General features: G+C 54.2%; 4 protein-coding genes across 11 annotated transcripts in view; 3 read left to right on the top strand and 1 right to left on the bottom strand.

The window, feature by feature from the left end:
• The window catches only part of XPO5 (exportin 5), a 29,919-nt gene extending 26,964 nt beyond the window's left edge, over positions 1-2,955 (top strand). For all 4 annotated transcript variants that reach the window (XM_083831423.1, XM_083831422.1, XM_083831421.1 and 1 more), the window contains 4 exons: positions 82-189; positions 366-503; positions 641-805; positions 1,276-2,955. In XM_083831423.1, the coding sequence (XP_083687549.1) occupies positions 82-189; positions 366-503; positions 641-805; positions 1,276-1,416 (552 nt within the window). In that variant the 3' untranslated portion in view covers positions 1,417-2,955. The remainder of the gene's footprint in view (positions 1-81; positions 190-365; positions 504-640; positions 806-1,275) is intronic.
• Positions 2,956-4,591: 1,636 nt separating this feature from the next.
• POLR1C (RNA polymerase I and III subunit C) lies at positions 4,592-18,312 on the bottom strand. Of its 4 annotated transcripts, none has more exons than XM_083831437.1 (10): positions 18,173-18,312; positions 16,673-16,838; positions 7,376-7,447; positions 7,159-7,266; positions 6,614-6,746; positions 6,375-6,494; positions 6,012-6,164; positions 5,686-5,835; positions 5,222-5,338; positions 4,592-4,986 (listed from the first exon to the last, which is right to left on the bottom strand). In XM_083831437.1, the coding sequence occupies exons 2-10, from the start codon at positions 16,679-16,681 to the stop codon at positions 4,760-4,762; spliced, it is 1,089 nt and encodes a 362-aa protein (XP_083687563.1). In that variant the 5' UTR covers positions 16,682-16,838; positions 18,173-18,312; the 3' UTR covers positions 4,592-4,759. The 4 variants fall into 4 exon arrangements, with proteins under 4 accessions (XP_083687563.1, XP_083687564.1, XP_083687561.1 ...); XM_083831438.1 differs by having other exon boundaries at positions 4,592-4,878; XM_083831435.1 differs by lacking the exons at positions 16,673-16,838; positions 18,173-18,312 and adding an exon at positions 7,528-7,706.
• On the top strand, positions 7,739-12,868 carry YIPF3 (Yip1 domain family member 3). Of its 2 annotated transcripts, none has more exons than XM_083831439.1 (9): positions 7,739-7,897; positions 7,968-8,168; positions 8,243-8,349; positions 8,926-8,971; positions 9,397-9,489; positions 9,830-9,961; positions 10,420-10,533; positions 11,007-11,130; positions 12,376-12,868. In XM_083831439.1, exons 1-9 carry the CDS (start codon positions 7,802-7,804, stop codon positions 12,495-12,497), a joined length of 1,035 nt encoding a protein of 344 aa, XP_083687565.1. In that variant the 5' UTR covers positions 7,739-7,801; the 3' UTR covers positions 12,498-12,868. The 2 variants fall into 2 exon arrangements, with proteins under 2 accessions (XP_083687565.1, XP_083687566.1); XM_083831440.1 differs by lacking the exon at positions 12,376-12,868 and adding an exon at positions 11,946-12,369.
• On the top strand, positions 18,255-25,094 carry LRRC73 (leucine rich repeat containing 73; the record flags this gene model as incomplete). Its single annotated transcript, XM_083831434.1, has 6 exons — positions 18,255-19,105; positions 19,572-19,732; positions 20,751-20,873; positions 22,071-22,171; positions 22,838-23,021; positions 24,662-25,094. The coding sequence occupies 6 exons, from the start codon at positions 18,255-18,257 to the stop codon at positions 24,730-24,732; spliced, it is 1,491 nt and encodes a 496-aa protein (XP_083687560.1). The 3' UTR covers positions 24,733-25,094.
• Positions 25,095-25,138: the final 44 nt, after the last annotated feature.

Here is a 25,138-nt window from a genome sequence, read left to right as displayed (position 1 = left end):
GGAGCCCATGTGTCCCTTCTGGCTCGAATCACAGAGGTGGGAAACAGCTTCTGACCGTTTACTTCTCTGACTCCTTTTCAGGATGTTTGCACTGCTCTGCTGGTCACTGCCTATACGTCCCTCTCCTGGAAAGACACCTTGTCCTGCCAAAGAACCACAACCCAGCTTTGCTGGCCGCTGCTCAAACAGGTACCTATGGGAGGAAGAGGGGGTTGGTTCTGGCAGGATGAGGGGAGGAAGCTGCGAACGCAGCGAGAAGCACGGCTGCTTCACCCCGGGACCCCTCTCCTTTGGGACGGCTGAGCTGCTGCAGAAGGGCAGTCGGCTGCCAGTGTCCTTCCGTGCTGACAGTGCCTCTCCCCCAGGTGCTTTCAGGGAACCTGCTGCCCGACGCCGTGTCCTGGTTTTTCACCGGCGTGCTGAAGGGCCTGCAGACGCACGGGCAGCATGATGGCTGCATGGCCGCTCTCGTCCACCTGGCGTTCCAGATCTACGAGGCCTTGGTGAGAAGCTGCTCTTCGTTGGGACGCGGGGTTGGCTGGGGAGCGGTGGGAGACGAATCCCACACCCGCTTGGGTTGGGGCGGAGGAGCTAACGGCCCCTGGGGATGGCAGCTGCATTGCCACGTTTCTCCCTGCAGCGCCCTCGCTATGCTGAGCTGAAGGCCGTGATGGAGCAGATCCCGGACATCCAGAAGGACTCCTTGGAGCAGTTTGATTCAAAGCTGCTGAACCCAGCGCTGCAGAAGGTGGCAGACAAGCGCCGGAAGGATCATTTCAAGCGCCTCATCACGGGTTGCATTGGGGTAGGTGACATCCTGGGGGAAACGAGCCCCTTTCCTTTCATGCCTGTGCCCTGCAGAAGTGCCGGGGCAGCCGGGCTGCCTGGCTCCCCCTGCCCACCCCGTTTCCAGCCAGGAGGCCGCAGCGGGGGTACAGCAGAGATGGCAGCACAGGCTGCACAGCCCCTCTGGCAGTGATTTTTCACTCCGAGGCAGGCTGCCTTACACAGGGGTGCCCCTGGGGAACACGGGCTTAGAACGTATGAACACAGCTGCGGAGGGGGTGCTGGCCTTTTGTGGGGATGGGGGCACTGGAGGCTGATGCGCTGACATTAAATGTGCTATTACCCTGGTGCCCTGGCACTTGGGAAACACCAGGCCTGAGGTTCCCCAAAATGCGAATGTGGGATTGCTCTGAGCCCGGGGCCTGCCCCTGAGCCGAGCAGGGCCACGAGGGTGGTAATGGCTGATGCCTGCCTCTCTGTCCTCCGCAGAAGCCCCTTGGGGAGCAGTTCCGCAAGGACGTTCATATCCGGAACCTGCCGTCTCTCTTCAAAAAGGTGAAGCCATCACTGGAGACAGATGTGCTAGAAAACGAGGATGGAGAAGGTCTTAATACACTCTTTGAGCCCTGAGCCTGGGATGCTGCAACTGTCTCCTCTCCTACCGTATGTTTTGTCTCTTCTCATAGTAAGCACGTTAGATTCTCCTTGTCATCGCCTCCATCAGCGTTCGTCTGAATAAAGCCCTTACAGGTCCCGTCCCGTTCTCCTCCCGACGCTGGGATGGGGCCTGCAGTGGCATCTGACCCAGTCTGTTAAGCTTTCTCTTGTTCCTTCCCCTCCCCTCCACTGGATGAGCATCTTCAGCCCTTGCATCTCTGCAAGGTGGGAGCTGAGCCCGTAGACTCTGTTAGGTGAAGCCCGGTCATCCTGTAGCCTTGGGTCACTCTTACTCCTTCATCTCTTGGGGTTTAGGATTAATGCGAAAGGCAGAGTAGCGCAGCGCGTGAAGGGGGCTGCCCTCACCTTTCTCTGGGTGCTCGTAGCCAGGCTTTGCAGGGAAGCCATCGGACACTCCCGCCATGCCTATCACACTTGTCCCTAGCAGACTTGTATTCTGATCAATCCGTTTCCATCCGGGCTGCTGAGAGCCGTGGGCTGAGGGCTGTGTGCCAGGAAGCCTTGCAGCGCTCTAGGATCTCCTCGAGATCAGTCTTTTTAAGGTGCAGCTCCTCTCTCGGAGGCAGACGCCACCATACATATATATATACATAGGTATGTGTGTATATATATGATCATACAGCTTGTTCTACTCAGAGCCAAAGGGAAGGCTTCTTACTTTCTGCCAGCCTTTCTTGGCCATCCCTCAGGGGGAGCAGGACAGGTTTTTTTTCTTACTTTTTTTCTTTTTATCACACCCTGATCATGGTCAGTGCAGGGTATACCAAATCTGGACCAATAGCTGAAGCACCTGCACACCAAAAGGGATCTCCTCCCCCCCATCGCTGTGGCAGGAGCCTGCGTTTTTACCCAGCCTGGTCCTTCTCAGAGAAAGGTGGTGGGGCAGGAGGGGCGGGGGTTAGACTGCAGTTTACAGGGAGGAGCCAGGCCAGAAAGTGGGTTTCAGATGAGGTGGGACTCCTAGCACACGCCAGTCCACAAAGCTGGTGCTTCTTACGTGACAGACAGCTCATTCACCCTACTCGCTGTGGCACGCGAGCTGGGAGGGTCTGTCCTGAGCTAGCTGGCAGGTTGGCCACGGAGCTAGAACAGGCAGAACAGGCAGTAAACCACGTCGGGGAAGAAGGGGGCGTCTCCCCTTGGGCAGACCAGACAGAAGAGCTTGGGGTGGAAAGGGTGGGAGCACAGAAAGGAAGAGCAGGCCTTGGGAATCTGCTCACCCTCCTGCCCCGCTGTTCCACCAGCACCCTCCACTTTCTTCCTGGCCTCAAACTTTTTTAACCTCTGAGCTAACATGGCTCCTGGCTCTAGCAAAGGCTGGGTGTATTTATTGTGTTGTTTTAACATTCTGTGACTTCATGCTAGACACAAGGGTTTTTTTTTTTAAATGGTTTTTAGAACCTTTTTTTGTAGGAATGTTGAAATCTGAAGCTGTCTCTGAACTGGTTGTGTTACACCTCTGAATGTCAGTAAAGCTATTCCAGTTTCATACCCATGGTGTCATGATCTCATTTGTATTCAGCACTCCTTATTCCAGCTGCCAAAAAAGAAGCACAGGTGATGGTAGTCAACGTACCTCATCAGGGAAGGGATGCACCATTCCAGACTAGCTAATTAAACTGGAAAGCAAGGAAAGATTTGCACTAACGTATTCATAGAGGCATATATATTCACATAGGCAGAGCTCAAAGGGTGGGTGTTGCCATAGCAGAAGGCCATAGCCTCTCCCTTGAGACCCTTCACTAAGTTTTTGTTATAAAATCTTTTCCCAGGGCCCCAGCTGTAACCCTGCTCAGCAGGGACACTGTTTCAGCTTGTTTAAATTGAAGAGACCCAGCTCAAAATTACTATTTTTGAAAAGAGACTGTAACACCTAAATGGCATTGATAGGCAATTTGCCTAGCCCCAGCTGAGGGAAGGGAACTTTGAAATTCTTACACCCGCCCTCACTCCTGTCTTGTGTAGCTCATACAAAAGGGACAGGTCTGCATCACTGAATGGAGTTTTAAACGAGCAAGAAGCACGGGGAAGGTCACTCAGCTCTGGCTGTAAGGAGCGCTACACGAGAAGGTGCAGACTACAGAACTGACCTAGGCCTAGCTCTTGGGGCTCCATATCTGCCTGCCCCAATTCCTGCAAAGCTGCTGAAAGCACAAAGGTGCAAGAGCCAGCAAGCACCCTGATGGAACAGACTGCGCCCCCAGACCAGCCTTTACAGGGACGCAGCCACCTTCCCAACAAGCCACTACCAGCTGGCTCGAACACCCTGGAGGCAAAGCACGGGCCTGCAGCGGTACAGCAACGTGGGACAGGGAGGTGACACCAGGGGTGACCCGCTGTTCCTGCCCTGCTTCCAGACCATCACCGGCTCTGCCCTGAACACGCACACTCCCTACGGGGCAGCCCCCGCCATCTGTCACGGTGTACGTACACAGTGCACGTAACCACATCCCAGTGACACCAGTACAGAGAAAGCACGACTTCCTGCACTCGAGCCAATTAACTTAGGCAGCTGGCACACACCCTCACCCCCAGCCCGCTCTGGTGTCCCTGTTCTTTTATCAGCGTGGCCAGAGAGACTTTCACAAGCCAGGAACTCCCCGGTGCCGCCAGCAGTGCTCACCACGTTGCTAACCTGCACGTTATCCCAGGCTTCCCTCGGTGGAGACGGGCATGTGAACCGCCACTTGCCCTCCACCGTGCCCCAGGAAACTCGGTTCTGCTTCAAGGTGAGCCCAAATCACACTCAGTCGCTGAGAACAGAGTAGGCGAAACACCCAGAGAGAAATGCCATAGCTTGAGATACTTACAGGGGACAGACAGTTTTTCCAGAGCATGTTTTCAACTCCACCTTCCCCCCCATACAGAGAAGCCCAGCACTACGTGACAACACAGCCTGTAAGCGACCACAGAGCTTGACACCTCCAGAACAGTCCCCAGCTGACGGGGACCTGTCACGATCTCACTGACCTGCTGCCAAGTGCTCTACTACGCTGCCGCATCAGTCCTCTTCACGCACTGCTTGCAACCTGAAATAAATGCTGTTACTCAGCTTCAGACCTGCTGCCACTTTCTTCTCCGCGTATTACAGCCTCACAATTGTTAACAGCACAGAAGCAGACAGCTGTAAAGGAAAGCTTTTATTTTAGTCCATCTCCTCACTGAGGCTCATTCCAAACAATTTAAAAGATTAAAGAGATGGTCTGAGGACTCAAACCCATCTCGAACCTCTTGCCTACGGAAGAGGAACCAACTCCTGCAGGCAGGTGCAAGAAGCTTCTCAGCTGCCCCCTGGTCACTCCATAGGCACAGAGTCCAGCTCGTTCAGGAAGCGCTGACACTTGCCCATCAGTATCTTGATGGCTTCGCTCACCAGCACGTCTGGAGGCAAGATACCCGTGGACTCCACTGAAACTGCACAGAGACACGAGTCAGCACACCGCCACGCAGCTTCAGCCCGCACCTGGCTCCAGCATTTCCGTCCCTCATCTTCCTTTGCGCTGCACTTCTGGCAAGCCAGACCTTTGCAGCCAGAAGAGAAGAGGTTACACGTGCCGGCAAGAAACGCAAACACGCTCGGTCCCAAAGCTGCGCCAAAAATTTGTCTCAGTAGTTCCCCACTGGAACACGAACGTAGGAAGACTGGTAATGTCAGGGTGAAAGGGAAGTCAGAGACCTAGATACGCACGCTGGCCAGTCTCCGCTCGTTTGCACAAACCAGAGTAGGGCTCTGCTGTGAAAATAAAATCACACTTACAGATGTAATGATTTCGCACTCTTGCCAGGCGCACAAGGTTTTTCAGACCCTCGTGTCGGAAAACCTCCCTGCTGAACGTGTCCAACCGAGCATTGGCTACCCTTGCCACCTTTTTTCCTAAAAGGGAAAAGGACAAAACACGATGGGCACCTGCAGCAGGTGGATGCCTTGGAGTCACAAAAGGTACCTACCCCTCAAACAAGCACTCTCCCATCAGCAGAGGCAGCAAAGCCACAAATACAAAGAATTAACACGTGCCTAATATGAAACTCCAACCTGACAGAACGGGTCTTCTTGAATAGTTCCAACCCAAACACAAAGCTTGTGTGTACCCCCAGTCAGGACGCTGCTGATCAGCAACATCACAACACGGTTTTGTATCTACAAGGTTTGTCCCTAGTCTCTAATCAGTCTCTGCTAAGACTTGTAAGGATCAAGGCACTTTAGAGCAGGGAAGAAAGTACCCTTGATGTTCTGGATCTCAATGACTCCAGGGGAAAAGCACTTCTGCAACGTCTCAGCTGCCTCATCCTCAATAGGCTGCAGGAGAGTAATGTCAGGAAGCAGTCGATAGCTAGCCGTGGCCACAGGAGAAAACTTGGCATGATCTTTACCTGCACAAACAGTTAAGAGTTAAGGATGAGGGCAGGCCTCGGGGAACGAGAATGCAGTGATGCGGGGCCTGAAATTCTGGGGGAAAGCCCATTCTCCACAGTTCCCCTTCACACAGGTGTGCTCAAGTCAGAGCACACACACTCCTCTCCCCCCCACCCCAGGACCCAGCACTCACCTATACCCTTGACACAGTGCATAAGCACGTCTATTTCCTGGCCAGGTCGCAACAGTGCAATGAGGATGTCGTCGTGAACAGGTCGGAAGTCAGCATCTGGGAAGAGGTCTGTCTGATTCCCCAAGGGCACCCACGTCATGTGCTTGCTGTACACTGTGAAGAGAAACTGCAAGCATCAGCCGCTGCTGTCTCATAAAACAGGACTGAACGGGACTGGGGGTGGCAAAAGTTGAGTTTAGCAGAACGAGGAAATCAGCTGTCTCTGCTCACAGGCCTGAGAGAACAACCAAATCCCACCTCCCAAGAACAGAACAAAAAAAAGAAAAAGAAAACTCCTAATTTTAGGAAAGGGAGATAACTTACCTTTGTGATTGAAATACAGCTCATTAGGGTCAGATGATTCCTTGGCTGCCTGAGGATTTCGGCTGCATTTTATTTTCAGCTGGAACTGCAGTGTATCGATTTCTGTCCCTTCTTCATCTCCTGGGAAGGAGAGAACATCATGAGTCTTTGTGGAATCACACTTCTGCTCAGTTTACGTGACCCAAATTTCTGCCTTTGGGTTCAACCTTCAGTATGTCTACTTGATCCAAGACTCTCACCTTGATTTCTGTATTCAAAGAGTCGAGGGTCAGCTCGGATAGGGATAAGGCCCAAGCGATGAGCCAGAATCTCGTCCTGCACAATGGATGTGTTGTTGTACACAAAGACTTTCTCCACAGCCATCGTTGGTACCTCAGGGAGACAAGAGATTGACTTAATAAGAGAACAGTCAAACCACCCACCAATAGAATATCCATATAGAGCGGTCTTATTTTCACCATCCCTTCCCTCCCATAAATAATTGCTCTGCAGACTCTTTTCACTGGTATTCTTGCCAAAAGAGGCTATCCAATAAACCCCCTTTCCCTTCTTTTTTTTAAAAAAAGGGGTGAGCATGAGAGATGGAGGGCAGAACAACCCCCAAAGGTTACCAACAGCATCCTCAAGAGCAACGAGTGCTAACGCTTGGGCTCCTAAGGTCCCAGCTCTCCTTGGACGCAGGTACGAAAAGAAATTTCACTCCTCTTCCAGAGCTCCAAGGGCTGACTCGACACAAGGCCATCCGCCTATCGCCAAATCCCCCCTTCCCACCCCGCCGCCCTACCTCGGCGAGCAGGATGCGGCGGAAGGCGTTGGCGATGGCCGCGTCGATGCCCACCATGTCGAACTCCAGCACGCCGTCCTCCTCGCCCACCACGTCCACGCGGAACTCCTGGGGGGGACAGGCGGGGTGTCACCACACGGTGCCACCCGCACGGCACCCAACCGCCACCCGGGTGGCACCGAGCCACTACCGTGGCACCCAACCGCCACCTGCCCACCTCCTCGAAGCGCTGCTGGTCCCAGGCGTCGTCGTAGCCGGGGTAGTTGCCGGGGAAGTCGGTGGTGTGCACCTGAGGGGAGGCACAGCCCGTGAGCGCGGCGGGACCCCCCGCCCTGCCCTGCCCCGCCCCGGCCCGGCCGCCCCCCTCACGTTGCGGACGCCGAACTCGCCCAGCACCACGCGCTCCCGCATCTCGTCGGTGCCCCGCCTGGCCGCCATCTCCGCGGGGCCGGCCCGTGTGGCGGCGGCAGGGCGGAAGAGGCGAGGGGCCGGCGGCCCGCCCGCGTGTGGCTTCCCCTCCCCTCCCCGCCCGCCCGCCCGCCGCACACAAGATGGCGGCGCCGCCATCCCGCGAGAGCCGCGTTGGAGCCGTCACAGCGGCGCCGCCCCCCCGCGGCTCGCAGCAGCCAGCGCGGCGCCCGCGATGTCCGCCCCGGGGCCGGGGCCGGGGCCGGTGGCGGCGGGCAGCGGCGGCAGGAGCGGCGCTGCGGAGTGGGGAGGCTTCGAGGACAACATGCAGGTGGGGCCGGGCGGCCGCGGGGGGAGCGGCGGGGCTCGGCGGGGGGCTGATGCCGTGTGCCCCGGCGCAGGGCGGCGGCTCCGCCGTCATCGACATGGAGAACATGGACGACACGTCGGGCTCCAGCTTCGAGGACATGGGGGAGATGCACCAGCGCATGAAGGAGGAGGAGGAGGAGGAAGGCGAGGCGGGGGCCGCCGAGGAGGAGGACGGGGAGTTCCTCGGCGTGAAGGGGCTGCGGGGGCAGCTCGGCCGGCAGGTCGCTGACCAGGTGAGCCAGGCCCCGCCGCGGCCCCCCGGCCGGCCCCGGCCCCGCTGCTGCTGCCCGCTGCCTTCTCCCCGCAGGTGTGGCAGGTGGGGAAGAGGCAAGCCTCGAAGGCCTTCAGCCTCTACGCCAACATCGACATCCTCCGGCCGTACTTCGACGTGGAGCCCGTCCAAGTGCGCGCCAGGTGGGCAGCCCCTGCCCGAGGACGTGCGGGGTCCCTCAGAGCAGCGTGAGGTGGGCTGCGGGCTTCGTGGCACGGCCCCGACACAGAAACACACCGTGATGAGCTCCGCTCAGTCTTCATCAGGGGCCCCAGAAACACCGGCAGCCCTGTCACCCAGCTGAGCTTCCCAGCAGAGAAAAATTTTAAAAAGGGCTTTAGGACATCTTCAGCCTTTTCTACTCAGTTGGCTTACATGGCTTCTGTTGGGATGGCAGCGTAGGGCTGTCCAAAAAGGCCAAGTTCTTGAGACTGGCTGAAGAAAGGTATTTTTGCTTCCTGCTGTTCTCTCAGTGATCACTCATCCCTGAGTGGATCCTTAAATATTACCTTTGAATCCTCCCCAGCAAAGTTAACCCGCTGACAGTAAGATTTTCTTTAGTTACCTTGTATGACCCCCTAGAAGGACTCACTCCCATAAGGCCACAGCAGGAAACACTGGTGATGCATGTATGGGGTCTCTTACTTCTGAAGCATCTTACTAACTCTCTCGTTGTCATTCCTGCTTTTGATGTCATTCCTTGTTTTGCTGTAATGCAGACTGCTGGAGTCCATGATTCCCGTGAAGATGATTAGTTTCCCACAGGTGAGTTCTCTTTTGTTGAATTAGACTCCGTGGTCTAAGTGAATGTCCCACAAACACCCTGCAAAACTTAATTAGTCTGTGTTATTAAGGATTTGAGTTTGTTAGGTGTTTACCTCCCTGAAAATGTAAATGATGGTAAACCCCTTCCCGTAGTTGTTCCAAGCCCCATTCTGCTGCTACCTTTAATGCTGGTACAGTTCGAGACCTCTAGATTTCACTTATCCCCTTTCTGCATTCGTTTAACACCACCTTGACTCCTCCTCACACAGCCTGTTCCGTCTGGCTCCAGTCAGCAGTGGCACTGCTGTTACTTCTCAGGTGACTAGGTGATAAACTATCCAAGATAATCGTCATTTCACCTGGGGTGGGGAGCCTGGTAGCTGGGAGCACTGACCAAACCTTCCTTCCTCTCTCTTTCCCTGTAGAAGATTGCAGGTGAGCTTTATGGACCCCTCATGCTGGTTTTCACACTGGTGGCCATCCTTCTGCATGGGATGAAGACCTCGGACACCATCATTGTACGGAGAGTCTTGATGATAAGTTGGGGTTTTACTAGGTTTGGGAATGACAAAACGACACTAAAGATGGAAAGGAAACCTCCCATAACAGAACAGCATCTTCCTGAAAAGCTTAGATCTGAGGAAGAGCCTGTTGGCTTGGGGAGGGGAGGAATGTTGCATCAGAAAGTCTTGATGCTCTTCTGCTGGGAGAGCTGGGGTGTAGGTCGTGTGGTGTCCTGCATGCTGTTAGCCAGCTATTTGATAATGCTTATGAAAGGCTCTGGGTACTTTGAGGTGGAATTTGGGTGCTGGCAGGTCACTTCTTGGAGTTTTCTTCATCCTGGTGCTGTCTCCACAGAGGGAAGGCACACTGATGGGCACTGCTATCGGCACCTGCTTTGGATACTGGTTGGGAGTCTCCTCTTTCATCTATTTCCTGGCATATCTGTGCAATGCCCAAATCACGATGGTGCAGATGTTGTCACTGTTGGTATGTATGGGGGGGCTGCCCCAAGATCGGTGTTGTCTGCGTGGTGTTCCAGTGGGAGGGTGGCCTGTGAGCTTTTCTGGAAGTCTTTGTAAGTCAGCGTAGTCCTGTTGCACTGGGACAACCTGGAAAATCCAGGATGCTCTTCTGACCTGCACCGTCCCAGACTCAGGGATGGCACAAAGGTTAAAAAACCAAAAAAACGGAGATTCCAATTTCTCTGGAATCAGAAATTCTTTCCTGTTTCCCAAGTTGTTGCAATTGTTGACGTTCTGTGACTCCTTCAGACAGATTAGCTGGGCGTGAGCTGCTGCTGAAATAGTGCTGGTTGGCTCTTTGGCATTGAATGAGTAGTTCGCAAAGCTTTGCTTTGGTGAATCATTGCAGGAATAGGCTGCTGGTGCTCAGTGGGCCTTTGTGTGAGAGTGACATTTGTAATGTGAATGTTTTTGTTTTGTCAGGGCTATGGTCTTTTTGGACACTGCATCACTCTCTTTGTCACCTATAATATCCACTTCCATTCCCTCTTCTATATCTTCTGGTTGGTCGTTGGTGGACTCTCTACACTACGAATGGTAGGTGACAGGCAGCCTGAAGCCCTCCTCTTCTGGGGACAAAAAAGGGAGGGAAGTTTCCTGCTTTCTCTTCCGTGGGCCGGCCAGTTCATTTCACAGCCAGTTAGGCTGCTGTGAAGTGCAGCCTAACGCTTCTGGGTCATTAGGCTACTGGCGTAATGAAGGGATGCCTGGCTTAACATCCTCACCCCCTGTGACAGCTGTAGGAGGCTTGGTCCCTTACAGCCCCGCTGCTGCGGGGAGTCCTGCCTGAGCCTCCTGAATTCCTGGTGAGATAGGGCAAGATTAATTTATTCAAAACAAAGTCAGATTACTCTGAATTTGCTGGTGCAAACCGCAAAGAAGGCTCTGAGCGCTGTTTCCACTGGCTCTCACTACTTGGCCCATCCTCCTGTGTGCACCTGACTGCAACGCCAGAGGCCGACGTAGCAGCTAACTGGTCTCAAACCCTCTGATCTCCACCTCTCCCCTAGGTTGCTGTGCTGGTGTCGCGCACCGTGGGGCATACCCAGCGGCTCATCCTGTGTGGGACTCTTGCTGCTCTGCATATGCTTTTCCTCCTCTATCTGCACTTTGCTTACCACAAGGTGGTAGAAGGTAAGCAAGGGAGATAAGAAGGGAGCCCCTGTTAGATGCGGGGGAAGGCGAGCTGCTGCTTGTTCTGACAGAAAGGGTGGGCAGTGTGGGCCTGACCTGAGGGCACCTGGGCTAGTTTCACACCCAAGAGTGGCCAGCGCCAGCTTTGTTAGCAGCTGTCAAAGCAGGGCAGTGGGTTGACATGGGGTAGTCTTTGTGCGCTGAGTGTAGTACTAAAGACGTAAGTTGTGAGGCACAAAGCTTTGTCTTTGCCCACAAGTAAAGTGTTACTGCAATGACTGCTCTTGTGCAGATGCCTAGTCCCTTCCTGAATGCTGGTGAAATCAGGTTGCTTTATCCTGATCAGGAAATGTGTCATAAAAGTATTCCTTCTTTGCATAACGCTTTTCTATCTTGTGTTGTACAACACGGACAGCAGAACCTGCACTTTTTGCAGTCAGTGCTATTTACCAGGCTATACAGATTCAAGTCCTCTTTCTCTTTGTTGTAGTAGTAGTTTTTCTCCTAGCAAACTATTAGTCCCCTTTAAAAAAAATTAAATTCAAATCTGCATAATTTAGGGTTACAGCATAGCATTTCAAGTCCTTCTAGAGGTAAACGCTGTTCTTTCCTGGATCTGTTCTTATGGCTAAGGTTCTGAGCCCTGATCTGCAACTTCTTAGCACATGAAACAGGGTAGAATATAGTCTAAGCAATTTTCTTCAAGGATTTCCAGGACTGATTATCAGTCTTGAGAGGGTAATTGACAGGAACTGGAGAACAGTTGCAGCAGTATGTGTGCTTCCTGCCAACCACGGCTTATGTTTGCATTGCAGTGATAAAAATTCCATATTGCACCCCCAACTGCAGCTCCTGATGCAAGCCTGCAAGGGTATTTCAACACAAAAGCAAACAATTGGTCTAAGAGCAGGATATGTGCTGGAATGAGGTGGGGAGAGGATTTACACCTCTCGCAGTGTCTACGTTCAGGTCAGATGACAGAGGACTGGATTGGGCACCTCAGAAGTGAAAGGATCTGTGCTTCCCTGCCCCAGGGATAAACTCTAATCTGTATGCAGTGAACATCTCTGGATGGAGGCGTTTATACTGTTCATTCTCTGGGGACTAGATGTCTCCTCCCATCACCTCCAAGGCCGGGGCTCTGCCACCATCAGCCATTAACTGGCCAGAGAGGAAAACAAGAAGAAACGTGCCATCTGCATCTGAACTAACTCTTGCCACTCTCCTCTTCGCTGTTCCCTGCAGGAATCCTGGACACATTGGAAGGACCCAACATGCCACCCTTTCAGAGAGTTGCCAGAGACATTCCAGTTGTTTCTAACGCTATCCTGAACACAACAGCCAAAGCCGTCGCGTTGACCCTGTAGTTTCACAGTCTTGGACTTGCTTTCTTCACTACTTCTGGGGCTGCATAGGGCCGTAGTAACCTGCTGCCTCTTAGGAAAAGGACAGAACAGCAGGAGTTAAGACGTGGTTTTGCTTGCCTGGACCTGCCCATCGGGTTGCAGTTTTGAGCAGCTGAGTGGACAGCACCTCAGTGACTCGGAAGGATTACACTCTTCTGCCACCCAGGTCGGGGCTGTCTTGAGTAGAGTGGTTCTGTCGCCTGCATGTTTAGCTGGGATTTCCCAGCTCGGTTTGTCCCTTACCCCTCTTTCCACTTGCTGATGTAACCCCAGGGCTATCTGCTCTGTTCCTGTCCCGAAGAGAGAAGAATTAAATTGATGTTGGTGCTGAATGATGTCTTATGTTTGAGCCTACCTATGTAATGGGAGAGTGGTGTGGGGTCTCTGCATCTTGATCTATCCTGTCCTAGCGTCAAAGCAGAATTCTCTGCACTTTCGTGCTGTCCTACTTCAAATGTTTCATGGCCTGTCCTGGACAGCTCTTCTATAGCCCAGAAGGCACATGAACTTTAGCGTCACTGCACATTTTCAGCAGTAGCATGCTTTTTTGCCACATTCTCTTCCTTGTCATGTCCTAGATCAATCCCTCTCTTTTCATTTGGTCCAAGCTGCTATCTCACCTCACTGTCCCTTGTGTATGTTAGAAATCTATCTGTCCCTGCACTTCCACGGCACCTTTTGTTCTTTCCACCCTTCAGCCTGTTGTTGTGGTTTAACCCGGCTGGCAGCTAAACACCACACAGCCGTTCGCTCACCCTCCCCCCTCCCTCTCTGGGATGGGGGAGAGAAACGGGAAAGTGAAGCCTGTGAGTTGAGATAAAGACAGTTTATTAAGACAGGAAAATAATAATAACAATAATAATAATAATAGTGATAATGGTAATAGTATTAACAATAATAATGTGTAAGAAAACAAGTGATGCACAATGCAATTGCTCACCACCCGCTGACCGATGCCCAGCCTATTCCCGAGCAGCCGGCCCCCCCACCCCGGCCAGCCACCCCTATATATTGTTTAGCATGACGTCAGATGGTATGGAATACCCCTTTGGCCAGTTTGGGTCAGCTGTCCTGGGTCTGTCCCCTCCCAGCTCCTGCTGCACCCCCAGCCTGCTCGCTGGCAGGACAGAGCAAGAAGCCGAAAAGTCCTTGGCCTGGTGTAAACACTGCTCTGCAACAATTAAAACATCAGCATGTTATCAGCGCTCTTCTCATCCTAATCCAAAACATAGCACCCTACCAGCTACTATGAGCTACTTAACTCTGTCCTAACTGGAACCAGGACACCTGTGTTGGTTTGGGACAGCAGTTCTGCCTGCAGAGGCAGCATGTTTGTGCGTGATCTGTGGATATTTCTGTTGAGGAGGCTAGTTCACCCTCGTGCAGCTTGCTCTCGTCTCCCAGCTGTGGCACAACCTCATTGCTGCGAGCAGCGGAGGCAGCCTGCTCTTCCATTCCCTCCAGGTGTACTGGCTGCTGGCTTTTCAAGCTGAGTCTAGGCCTTATTTCAGAAGGGACTCCTCAGAGACTCAAAACTCTCCGGCAAACTCTCCTCCAACAGCAGTGTTCCCATTAAGCAAGGGGAGCAATGGGGAAGCACACGATGGTAATACAGTGGGCACGGTTAGGTCCAGCAGCCTGATGCAGGAAAGCTCCAGCAAGAATGGGGAAGCTGAACAGCCCAGCCTCAGCTGCTTGCACGGCAGTAACTCACGGTTGTGCAGTCCAGCTGTAGTCTTCCCTCACCGCTCTAATGTCGAGTGGTCTGAGAGTGGGAAGCTGTTACCTGCCTTTCAGCTTCTCCCCTCTTCCTGCAGTTCAGGATGAGCAGGGGAGAGAAGCCACCTCTAAGATGCTCGCACTCAGACTGGAGAGAAAAAAAAGTTTCCCTCTTGGATGCCCCCAGGTCAGCTGAGCACAAGGCAGGCAGCGTGTCGGAACTGCTCTCCTTGGCCCCTTCCTTTTGCTGGTGGGAGAGGACACAGCTGTAGGGGCATTCAGACTAGAGCCACAGTGCAACAAGTGACAGGAAGACGGCAGCAGCTACTGTGGACAGGCTGGTCGTCTGCTTCAGTTAGAACAAAAACGTCACTGGATAGGACTTGAGCATTTTGAGTCATAGGCCTCCTTTCTGCAGCTCGCTTATTCCCGAGTTAATTATTTGTTCCCCTTCCAGAAGCACAGAGCTCATCCCCTAACACATACATAGCAGATGCATTTTCTCACTATCTCCCACACCCCCACATTTATTTTGGCAGAAGAACACCATTCAGAGCAAGCTGCTTGGGGAATCAAATTATTTGGGCCAATATCCCCCATGGTTTTTGGAGCAATTGAAGCACTGTCAGCTCCTAGAAATTCCATTACCAAACTTAACAAAATGGAAGCGTTAGTTTGTAATGCTGCATGAGTCTGCTACTTCCCTCTTTATAACTCCACGGGAGGTTGGCTTCTAATTTCCTGATTTGTGCCTCTTTCCCTGGCTGCTTCTCTTGGAGCAGACTCTCCAAGTAGAGGCAGAGGGGAAGGAAAGGAGGAAGATGATTGTGAGCAGGATAATTCCAGATAAAGAAAAATCATCCTAGGCCTAACTCTATCACTGCTGATCTATACGCACCGTCAGAGAAGACCTGTGCCCCCCTCCCACACCTAGCCATTTCACTGGGTCAGAGGGATGAAGCTAGGCCCTGTGTTTCGACTCAAAGCACAGGAGACAGCAGTGAGGAAAGTCTTCAGGCTGCCCCTGTGCAGGTTGCACGTCATGTCAGCTGGGGACAGGTGACCAGGGTAGTGACAAACCGCCCTCTTCAGATTCTGCTGGGGCTTGCTCTACTCCAGTTCCTCAGCCCCGATTCATTCTCTATGCAGCAGCAGCTGGAACCTGAAATATTCTGTGCTACCACAGTTCAGTACTGTGCCGAGAGATTCAGCCTCCCCTTCTGCTGACAGAGGGAGACATGCTTTTGCAGGAAAACACACGTGTGCTGCAGCTCCACAGAGCATGCTGAGCACGCTGCCTTAGTCAGGTCTTTGTGGGAGGGCACCTCAGTGCTTATTCAAGGCCTCTAGCTACCGGTACAAGCCTTACATCTCCATCATGCCAGACTCTCACTACCTTTAATGCCTTTGTTTTCTTCTACAGCTCCTGCAATAAAGCAAAAATAATTTTCTCCCTCCTCCCTTGCAGCAAATCTAAAATAATTCCCCCCCGCACACACATAGCTTTTGAGGAAGGGTAATGCTGCAAGAGCTGTGTAAGCCCTTTTTTTTTTTATTAAAGCTGAAATAAACATACAAGGCTGCCAGATTAGAAAGAAGAAAGCAATATATATATTAAAGCATGCTATGGCCTCCCTCTCTCCTCTGCAGTGCCTGGGAGACCAACCATTTTTACAGTCTTTCCTTGTTGCACTTACTGTCACCTTAGTTGTGTTTTGGGTTACAAGTAGGCTGTTTGTTCTCCCATTTGTCTTCCTCCCTACAGCTACTCTCTCCCTAGCTGCTTGTCACCCACTGTTTTTCTCCATTTGCATGTGAGGAATTAATGGCATCCACCTGGGGAGTCAACTCTTTCCTTACACCCCAGTAGGAAAACTATGAACCACCTTCCTCATACCTGCTGGGTAACTGCACACGAACAAGGAAGTAATACCTAACTTCACAAAACACCACTGTCAAATTTGCCTCTGCATAGCCTTTGAGGCTTAGTGAACCAAAGCTCTGAACCACAACCAGTAGCTCCTGTACCACTTTTCCCAGTGTATTTGAGCATAAATCAAGGTAGGACATTTGTCTCCTCAATGTGGTCTTGCACCTGACAACAGGCAGCAAAGATGCCAGCACTAGGGCTTCAGAAGCAGCCTGATGCCCTAAGCAGTGCTTTGAGGCTGCTGCTGTCGATTGAAGTGGGACGTGCCCCAGGGGCTCTCCTCCAAGTGCTTCTCTAATAATAGCCTTGCTGAACGAAGCATGGGTTAATTACTGCCCGGAGGTGAACGTGAGGTGAGACTGAGTGCAGCCTTCCATTCGACCTGTGCTGATCAGCAGCTGTTATTTACTTGGTCATACCCCTGCTCACCACTCTGACATTCACTCTGCCACTCACAGCCCTGAAACACACAGGATCATGTTCTCACCTGGACCATTTAATGACCTCAGAGATCAGGAGCTCCTTTTCACCTGTACCAGGACCGCGCTGACGGCTGCATACAGCTGCTGTTCATATCCCAGCGCAGATGTGTTGCCAGGCCTGTGGTCTGCTCTTGATGCAGCTTGCAGGTGCAGAAATGAGTCCATGCACCCCTATGCAACAGGAAAACAAGGAGACACATGTAGATAGCCCTGAAGAGCAGCAACGGATTGCTCAAAGGGCAGGGTGACACCTATGTTGTAAATTAGACGCTGCAGCCAAAGTCTTAAAGTTGATATCCAATTCTAGCTTATCTGCTGTTCTCCCTTGGTCTCATCCAGGACATAACATACAACCCTGTGGCTCAGGTGACTTGCTCCTTCATTGCAGAAGGAAGAAAATTGCTTCATGTCCCCCTCCATATCCTATGTTTCCCCTCACTTTCCACCTCTTCCTGGCCTGCAAACAAAGCAGAGGAGCCTGGGTTTGTCCCTTAGTTACCCACTGCATTGGAATTCACTTGAGCATTGCCGTACGCGGCAGCCAGGCTTTCTCCTTAACAGATTAGTTACGTGCAGAAAGCTGCCTACTTATGTGGTTTAACCTAATTTCCACATCACTGGCTTCCTTTTTCAGCTCAGTGGAGTTGAAACGACAAGGGCCCTGCTTCATATTTCTCTCCAAGTACAGCACTACCAGAAGGTGGGAAAGAAGGAGCAAATCCCTCTGACCTGAACCACCAAATTAAAAGAAGGTCAGGTATGCCCCTCACATCGCTCATCAGGTTGAGGGATAAGGCTGTGTGCTGCTGATGCAGGCAAACTTGTGGTACTTCCCCAGCCCCTCTACCTTTTACCAGCTGCCTCCTGGCATGCAGCAGGGGTTGTGACGAGAGGAAGGGTCTCTCCCTTACCAGCAGCCTGTCTCTACCAGAGGCATGTCCGCACTGCCTAAAGGAACATCCATCTCCACAGCCCCCTTGCTCTGTCAGGCTATTTCCCAACCCACATCGCTCCCCGCTGAGGGAGGAAAAACCAGCGGAGGCATGATAAATGGCCTGATTTCCTCTGCTTCTCCTGTACACCCAGCTGCGGTCCAGAATCCTTCCATGTGCTGCCCCACTTCTCTGAGGGGAAAATATGTTAAATTAACCCACCAGGAGCTCCTCGTAATCACACCTCAGCTCCGTGCTGGCTCACACACCTCCACGCCACACTGCAGCCTGCTATAACGATCTGGACAGCTGTGGAAGAGATAGTTTCATCCTTTCCACGTTGTAACTTTCTCCAGGTTTCAACCCCTGGGCCATCCACTCCACTCAAGCTCCTCCTGCTCTCCTCAGACATCGGCTTACCTTGGAGCGGGGGACCAACAAAACCTCAAAACCAACCATGGGGCAGTGAATCTTTAACCTTATTTTCCACCACACCATCTGCGTACACAACCCGTTATGAAGCCTGAACCAACCCAGCCACTCCTCAGCACCCATCCCCTAGCTGTGGCTCACCAGACGTAGCTCAGGCTGACCCGCAGACTGTTACACCGCACACACCGGGACCAAGACAGGGGTTTAGAGGGTTTAAGTGGAAATGTGGCCAAAGCCATCCAGCAGCTGCTGCTCCCCAGCCTGGGGGAGCTTCACCCGCGCTCCCTGCCCTCAGGGCAGCGGGCGGTCACCGGCGGCGGCCCCTCAGGGGCCTCGAGCGGCGCCGGGGCGCAAAATGGCGGCGGGGGCCGCCGGGGTGGGACGGGGTGGAGGCGGCACGGCACGGCCCGGAGGAGGCAGGAGGCGGGGCGGCCCCGCAGGTGCGGGCGGAGCGGGGCGGGAGCAGCGGGGCTGCCCGGCCCCCTCCCGCCGCTGCCGGCGCAGCAGGTCGGCGCGGCACCGCTCCTTCCCCGGCTCGGCGTGGGGACGGAGCCCGGCGCCGCTCCGGGTTAAGCCCCGCCGATGGCTCCCCCGGGTCTCGCCGCCCGCCGCGGGGAGCGGGGCGGCCCGGCGGCCGCCGGTAAGGCTGCGCGGTGACGCCCCCGGGGCCGCGGTGGGCCGGGCCGGCATTGCCCGGCGGCGGCGGCGGCGGCGTTGGAGCTCGCCCCGGCTCGCAGCGCGGAGAGCGGCTCCCCCCCGGCGCTCCGCGGGCGGCGGCGGCGGCTCCCCGAGCCGGGGGAAGATGCTGCCGGGGTCCATCCAGATCTCCGGTGAGACGCTGTCGGGCGCGGAGATCCGGGACATCTGCGAGAGCCTGCGGGAGAACTCGGTGCGGCTGCTGTCGCTGCGCGGCTGCCAGCTCTCGGAGCGGGACTTCGGGCACGTCTGCCGCGGGGCGGCCGAGTCCCGCTCCCTCGCCCAGCTCAACCTCAACCTGGGCATCGTCTCCAACATCAACCGCGTCAAGCAGCTGGCCGAGGCCCTCAAGACCAACCGCTCCGTCCAGTCCCTCTTGTGAGTAGCGGGGAAGCCGCGGGGTGCCCGGCCGGGTGGTGTTTCGGGGTGCCCGGCCTGGTGGGGACGGCAGCTCCCCGGAGTTTACGTCTCGTCGGAGGAGAAACGTCCTTGACATTGCAGGCGCTAATCCCTCGCCCTTCACCGGGCTGGGGGGAGCTAGCTCTGCTCCCACCTGGTTGGCATGGTTTCAGCCCCGTCCCCACAAACCTGGGTTCCCCCGGTGCTGAGAAGGACCCGCCTGAGCCTCGCCGGTGTCCTCCGCACCCCCTCGTCCCTGCCGGGCTCCGTAGCTGCCGGCTGACCCCCTCTGCAGAGCCTTCCCGGCGCTTTTTCCCTGTCTGACACTAGGATTTGTCATCCTCCTCCTCCTCTCTTCACCCACTTCTCGCTCCCCACCGGGTTAGCTCACCCCTGGGCAGCCAGGAAGAAGGCTCCGTGGTAATTTTCCCTTTTACCTACGCAGCCTCCATGGCAGTCCCCTGACAGATGCAGGCTTGGCCCTCCTCAACCCTGCGCTCTCCATCCATCCCTCGCTGGTGGCTCTGGATCTAGGAGACTGCATGCTGGGGGACGAAGGCATCAACCTTATCTGTGGGCTCCTGCCACCCGATGGGGCTAAGTCAGGTAAGCACCAGGAGCCGTGGGCTGCACAAGAACCAGCAGAGCTTTTACGTGGAGCAGATAGATGCAGCAGTAAATCCTCAGCCCTGGGAGAAGCAGGCTCTGTAGTTTGGGCTCAGGAATTTATTTTCCCGACTTAAGTAAAGCAGAAAAGCCAAGCAATATAGGACTGGTTCCCTCGGGCAGGCATGGGCTTTTTGCTATTGATCTGTCCTGCTGGCAGTTTGTTGCTCAGAGACCAACAGGTTGCTTCTGGTTTATGACAGTAGCATTTGAAACCGGAGGAGGGGAGAGCTTGGGCTTTGCATTTATGATTTTCTATTTATGTGTTGATAATGACCACAGATAAATATATGGTGTACCCCCTACCCCAGCACTTGGGTTCACTGTCAGTGCCTGAGAATTGTCCCCACTTGTGGGTGCACTCGGTGAGTGTGTAGATGGGTGGTTATAGCCTTAGTACCAAGCTCACGTCTTTACAGGGGATGATCTTTAGTGGTCTGACGCCAGTGGGTCAATTAACACAGGAGCTGGCAGGTACCGAGGTAACAGCACCCCTTTCCCTGAGGCTCATAGTGCTTTCCAACTCCTCTCCTGAGCACCTTCTCCTCTCTGTGCTCACCACGTCACCGATGCTGTTATCTCAGCTGGTCACTCCTCCTAGGTGCAGGCTTCAGAGCCCACTGTCCCTGTGATCCTCCCTCTGACCTGTCACCTCATGCCACCTCCTTCTAATCAGTCACCTCGCACACCCCTTACTTGTCTCCGTTGTGCTTGCTATTTAGGGTAAGCAGAACACAGGTTGTGAGAGCAGAGAAATGGGGCAGTCACGGCATGGGCAGATGAAGGGACACTGGAAGGCAGTGATATAAAAAATGATGTTTGTCAGAACAAACCAGACCCTTTAACCTGTCAGAGTACAGGGGACATGACTCAGAGCTGCTCTGGTTAGCTGAACTAGTTCCCCTCTGGCTGCTTTGGTGATTCTCAGGCTCTGGTTTGGCTTCTCTCTCTTCTCCAGGCCTCAAAGAGCTAACGCTGAGCGCCAACCCAGGCGTCACAAGCAAAGGCTGGGGACGCCTGGCCATAGCAGTGGCTCACAGCTCCCAGCTCCGAGTGTTGAACCTGGACTACAACCCCTTGGGTAAGCTGGGGGACAGGGGAGGGCGAGCAGGGGACGCTGCACTCCTGCCTTTCTGGGCTTGTGAAATTTGCTTTGGTGGGTGGCCAGGAACTGCGCTCTGCCTGGGCAGCAGAGCTTCACCAGCAGGATGGGCAGTTTCTTGCACTGGTCCTTTCTGGTCCCCAGCAGCGAGTCCACCCTGCCAAGCACCCTTGGCTGTCGGGAAGCCAGCCTTGCTGGTCTGTGTGGCGTGGCCACGTGCCCTGCTGGCAGGCGCAGGAAGGAGGTTGTGCCCTGCCCGCGTTTGTCATCACGTTTGACCCCCTGCTTCTGCCCCGTTGCCGGAGCCCCGTGGCCTGACGTCAGCTTGGCAGAAGCCGAGCATCCCCCTGCTCCCCCCTTCCCTTCTCCTGGAGCAGGGAGGAGGAGGAGGAGAGGCTGGCATGGGTTGCCATAGAAACCAACTCTCTCCAGCTCTGCTGCAAGGTGGCGAGGAGGAGACCAGGCCGTGCCTCCCTACCCGGAGCAGCGGCTGGGCGCTTCCCACCTCGCTTCCCTGCTGGAAACGGAGCCTCCCTCCAGGCCCTGTCTGAGCAGGTTCCCCCTCCAGGGCGGTGAAGGCCCCGGGGTGTTTGTTACCTGGTGTCAGCCTGGTTTTCCTCAGGAGAGAAGGTGTCGCAGTCATACATCCCCAGGGAACGTCAGGAGAACACGCTGGAGTCTCTTCACTCGTGTCGATCTCTAGTGCTCCCGGTCCTGCTGCACCCACCCACAGAAGTCTCCCCCTTTCCAGGGTGGCAGCCCTTCAGCTGGCGCGTAGTCCTCCACCAGGCTCTAACTTTCCCTTAGATTATTCAGCTCCTTATTCTGCATCTGAGATCCCTTTCAGGGAATGTTAAAGGCCCTCACATCCTTGAGTAGAAAGGAGATGTGGGCAGACACAGTTCCACGGGGAATAAAATCAATTTCACTGTGCTCTTTTGTGTTCCCCCTGACAGTCAGTGACTGTTCCCATACCCCCCAAAATGGTGCACCTTTACCTTCTCTCTTTTCTCAGTTAACAGCTTTTTTTCCCCTGAGGTAGCTGAGACTCGGAAGTTGTCTGATGGCAGAAATTCACAGAGGGTGTTTCCATGACAGCCCCAGCCTCACGAGGGCAGGGGTGGTATGTGAGTGAAGGCAGGCACTGCCGACAGCCCTGGTTTGCTTCTCCTCCAGGTGACCAGGTAGCAGGGATGCTCGCTGTCGCTGTGGCCTCCAGTCGAACCCTTGAAGTTCTGGATTTGGAGGGAACAGGACTTACCAACCAGTCAGCCCAGGTAAGGAAACCTGTTACTCTACAGCATCACTGAAGCCTCAGTGGCATAGGTCCTGGCCACCTATAGAGGCACTAGGACCTCTACCTGCCTCCTTCCCCTTTCCAGAGTCCACACACATCCCCTTCCCTCCCTGCACCCAGAGGTGCTGCTGCTTTCCCCAGGCCCATTGCATTCAGCCGCAGGAGGAACTTGGAAGACACAGCTCTGACCTAGGGATCCTGGGCCTCCCTCAAGTCAGCAGAGAAAGTCACACCGCTCCATCTGTAGTTCGGGTTTCTTGGAAGAAGTAAGGGGTTGGATCTGTGATGGAGAATCAGAGGTAAAGGTCCATGTGCAGATGGAGCCAAGGTTTGTTAGCACAGGCCTTCAGACCTCCAGCTCCCAGCAGTATGAGGGGCCTTACCTGGGTATATGGGAGCAGCAGGGTGTAGAGAAGTCTTCTTTTTGGACAGAGCCAGGAAATCCAGGCTCAGTTCTTCCCACAGAAAGACAAGAAGCTCTCAGGTTTTCAAAAAGTCTGGCAAAGGGCAGTCAAAGCTGAAGGATGGCAGAGGTAAAAAGAGGAGGGCTGGAGCTTGTGGGGAGACAGGGCGTTGAAACTCTTCCTGTTGAACCTAGCTGCTGTTTGTGCTGCTTGTCAGCCTGCTTATCTCACTCTCTGCCCAGACCTTGCTGGACATGGTAGAGAATTACCCCACAGCCCTACGGACACTCATCCTGGCGGAGAACAACATTAGTCCTGAGCTGCAGCAGCAGATCTCTGACCTGCTCTCGGAGGGCGAGGAAGAGGAGGAAACGGAGGCTCGTGAAGTCACGGCCAGGGAGAAGAACCCCTGGATCTGCCAGAACAGTAAGAGCCCTGGGGCCTGGTCTCGTGGGGCTGGCAGACAGGAACAGGGATGTCCGGGGTGTTTCTAGTGCCACTGGTCTCTCATGGTGGGGTTGGTGAATGATACCTGTCCCTTATCCCTGCGAGCTGCAATCCAGACTGCCTCCAGCCATGACCTTCACGTTAAGTAGCATTGGGCTGAGCCTGCTTGGAAAGGGAACCTCCAAGGACAATGCAGCAAAGAGTAGAAACGGTACCTCAGAGGCGTTTTTCCTGATGCTGCAGGAATTAAATCTTTGTGCAAAGTCTTAAAACCAAGGGCAGGAGCGTTAAAGATCTCAGGGGCCTTTGCCAGATATCCTAGCCAAAACTCGTGTCATTCCTCACTGCTTCCAGAACCTCCCTGGAACAGGCACAGGATCAGCTGTTCCTATCTCTGTGGCCCAAACTTGTGAGGGGTGAGCCAGGTGCCACAGCCTGCCTGTGCAGTGGCTTGTAACAGAAACAAAGGTATATTATGGAAATATCAATAGCCTGTTGTGTGTGTATACACAATCTTGTATATTGCCATGCCTACATCGTGATCCTGCCGGCTTGGTGGTTTCATTTTTTTCTTTTTTTCACCTAACATTGTTAATTGACCTTCCCTCCCTCCCAATTCTGATATCAGGCTAGCAGACAAGCCCAACCACTCCCAGCGCCTCACAACATCTGGTTCTTCATTTGTTAGAGCCATAAAACTCCTTTGCTGGCAGCTTTGGCCAAGTTTGGGATCCAGTGTCCAGAAACTGATCCCCAAAACAGAGATCTCCCTCTGCAGTTTTGAATATGTATGATCTGGATCTGAAGCACATGGGCACTATCTATCTCCCCTCTTCACATCCAGGAAAAACACTTTTTTTTCTGGGGTTTAGAAAGTCTTCTGGATGGAAAACCAGTACCCTGCTGACTTCTTACTTGGTATGCATGCCCATCCTCCTTGCAGCCAGTTTACTTGGCAGGGGGAGTCACCGAGTTCCTGGCCAGCACTCTGTGCCATCCCAGAGCCAGAAAACTGCCCTCGCCTTCCTGAAGCCAGGCAGAGGAGGGCTGCACAAACTCTCCATTCACACGGCGCAAGATCAGGATTTCCAGACCTCTGCTGCCACAAAATGGCTGCTTGCCCGCCGTGCTCCCTGTTCTCGGGAAGGCTCCACCAGCACCCTACGTGGGTTTGGGCTGCGCGCAGCCTGCCAGCTCATCCCAGCTGGACGCTGTCTGTAGAGCTGAAAAGATGTTCAGTGCGTGCAGGTTTAAAGGTGTGGGGCTGACTAAAGGCACGGCTGGGTCAGCAGGACCACTAACGCTGCACCTCTGCGTCAGGGAGGCTTCAGGGTGTTCAGAGACAATGTTCTTCTTGACAGCCAGTACCCCAAGCTGCTGGGAGCTAAATACAGGTCCTCACCGTGGTGTCTTACTGCTGTCTTTGCCTTCCCCCCTCCCCAGACGTCTCCTAACAGTGATTCCCCAGAACCTGAGCAGGCCTAACTCCTACTTAACCTCCAAATCATCTCAGTGGTTTACGTCCCACCTTGCAGGGCTGTAATTCCTCATCCTTACCTCTGGAGCCACGCTCTCCCGCAGCCCAAAAGGCTCATGGTTTTCTCCCTCTCTCGACACAGCTCCCAGCTCCCAGATGGTCCTGATGACGTCGGGACTCGGTGACAGCCTCTTAGCAGAAACAGAGATGTAGCTGGGCTACCCTGCCTGCTTCTGCCAGGGAGAGCGCCGCGTGCGTGGCCGGCGTTCGCACCATGCACGCCGGGGGAGCGCGCACCCACCAGTCCCCGTGCCTCCGGTGAGCTGCCCCGAGGGTCTTCTCGCACATTTCACGTCCCGTCGATGCTCCCTCAGCTCTCTGAGTGCCGGAGCCCGGTCCGAGTGAATCTCCACACGCGTCTCTGTGTTGTCACACGCCCCGTTGGCCGCTTGTGATTGTCCAGTCGCTGCATGTGTAGCTCACGCTGCCCTGCCTCTCCCCCACGCCTGGCTGCGCCCCGCAGGGTGCAGGCTGTATTTATTCAGATGTGTATAAGAGATGGTCTTTCTATTGCTTGTCCTGCTGTCGCGACGAGAGTTTTATAAAGGTCACAGACGTG

Source organism: Anser anser (genome assembly GCF_964211835.1).
Source record: "Anser anser genome assembly, chromosome: 3".
Lineage (NCBI taxonomy): Eukaryota > Metazoa > Chordata > Aves > Anseriformes > Anatidae > Anser > Anser anser.
Note: the sequence above shows the minus strand (reverse complement) of the source record. Positions and strands in the feature narration are given on the sequence as shown.

Bases quoted from the DNA above. Each gene is read 5' to 3' on its own strand.
- YIPF3 (XM_083831439.1), top strand. From the start codon at position 7,802: ATGTCCGCCCCGGGGCCGGGGCCGGGGCCGGTGGCGGCGGGCAGCGGC. The intron at 8,169-8,242 runs GTGAGCCAGGCC...TTCTCCCCGCAG, and splicing joins GCCGGCAGGTCGCTGACCAG to GTGTGGCAGGTGGGGAAGAG. The intron at 9,490-9,829 runs GTACGGAGAGTC...CTGTCTCCACAG, and splicing joins AGACCTCGGACACCATCATT to AGGGAAGGCACACTGATGGG.
- POLR1C (XM_083831435.1), bottom strand. From the start codon at position 7,596: ATGGCGGCCAGGCGGGGCACCGACGAGATGCGGGAGCGCGTGGTGCTG. The intron at 6,747-7,158 runs GTAGGGCGGCGG...TGTCTCCCTGAG, and splicing joins GCCGCATCCTGCTCGCCGAG to GTACCAACGATGGCTGTGGA. The intron at 5,836-6,011 runs GTGAGTGCTGGG...CTGTTTGTGCAG, and splicing joins GCACTGTGTCAAGGGTATAG to GTAAAGATCATGCCAAGTTT.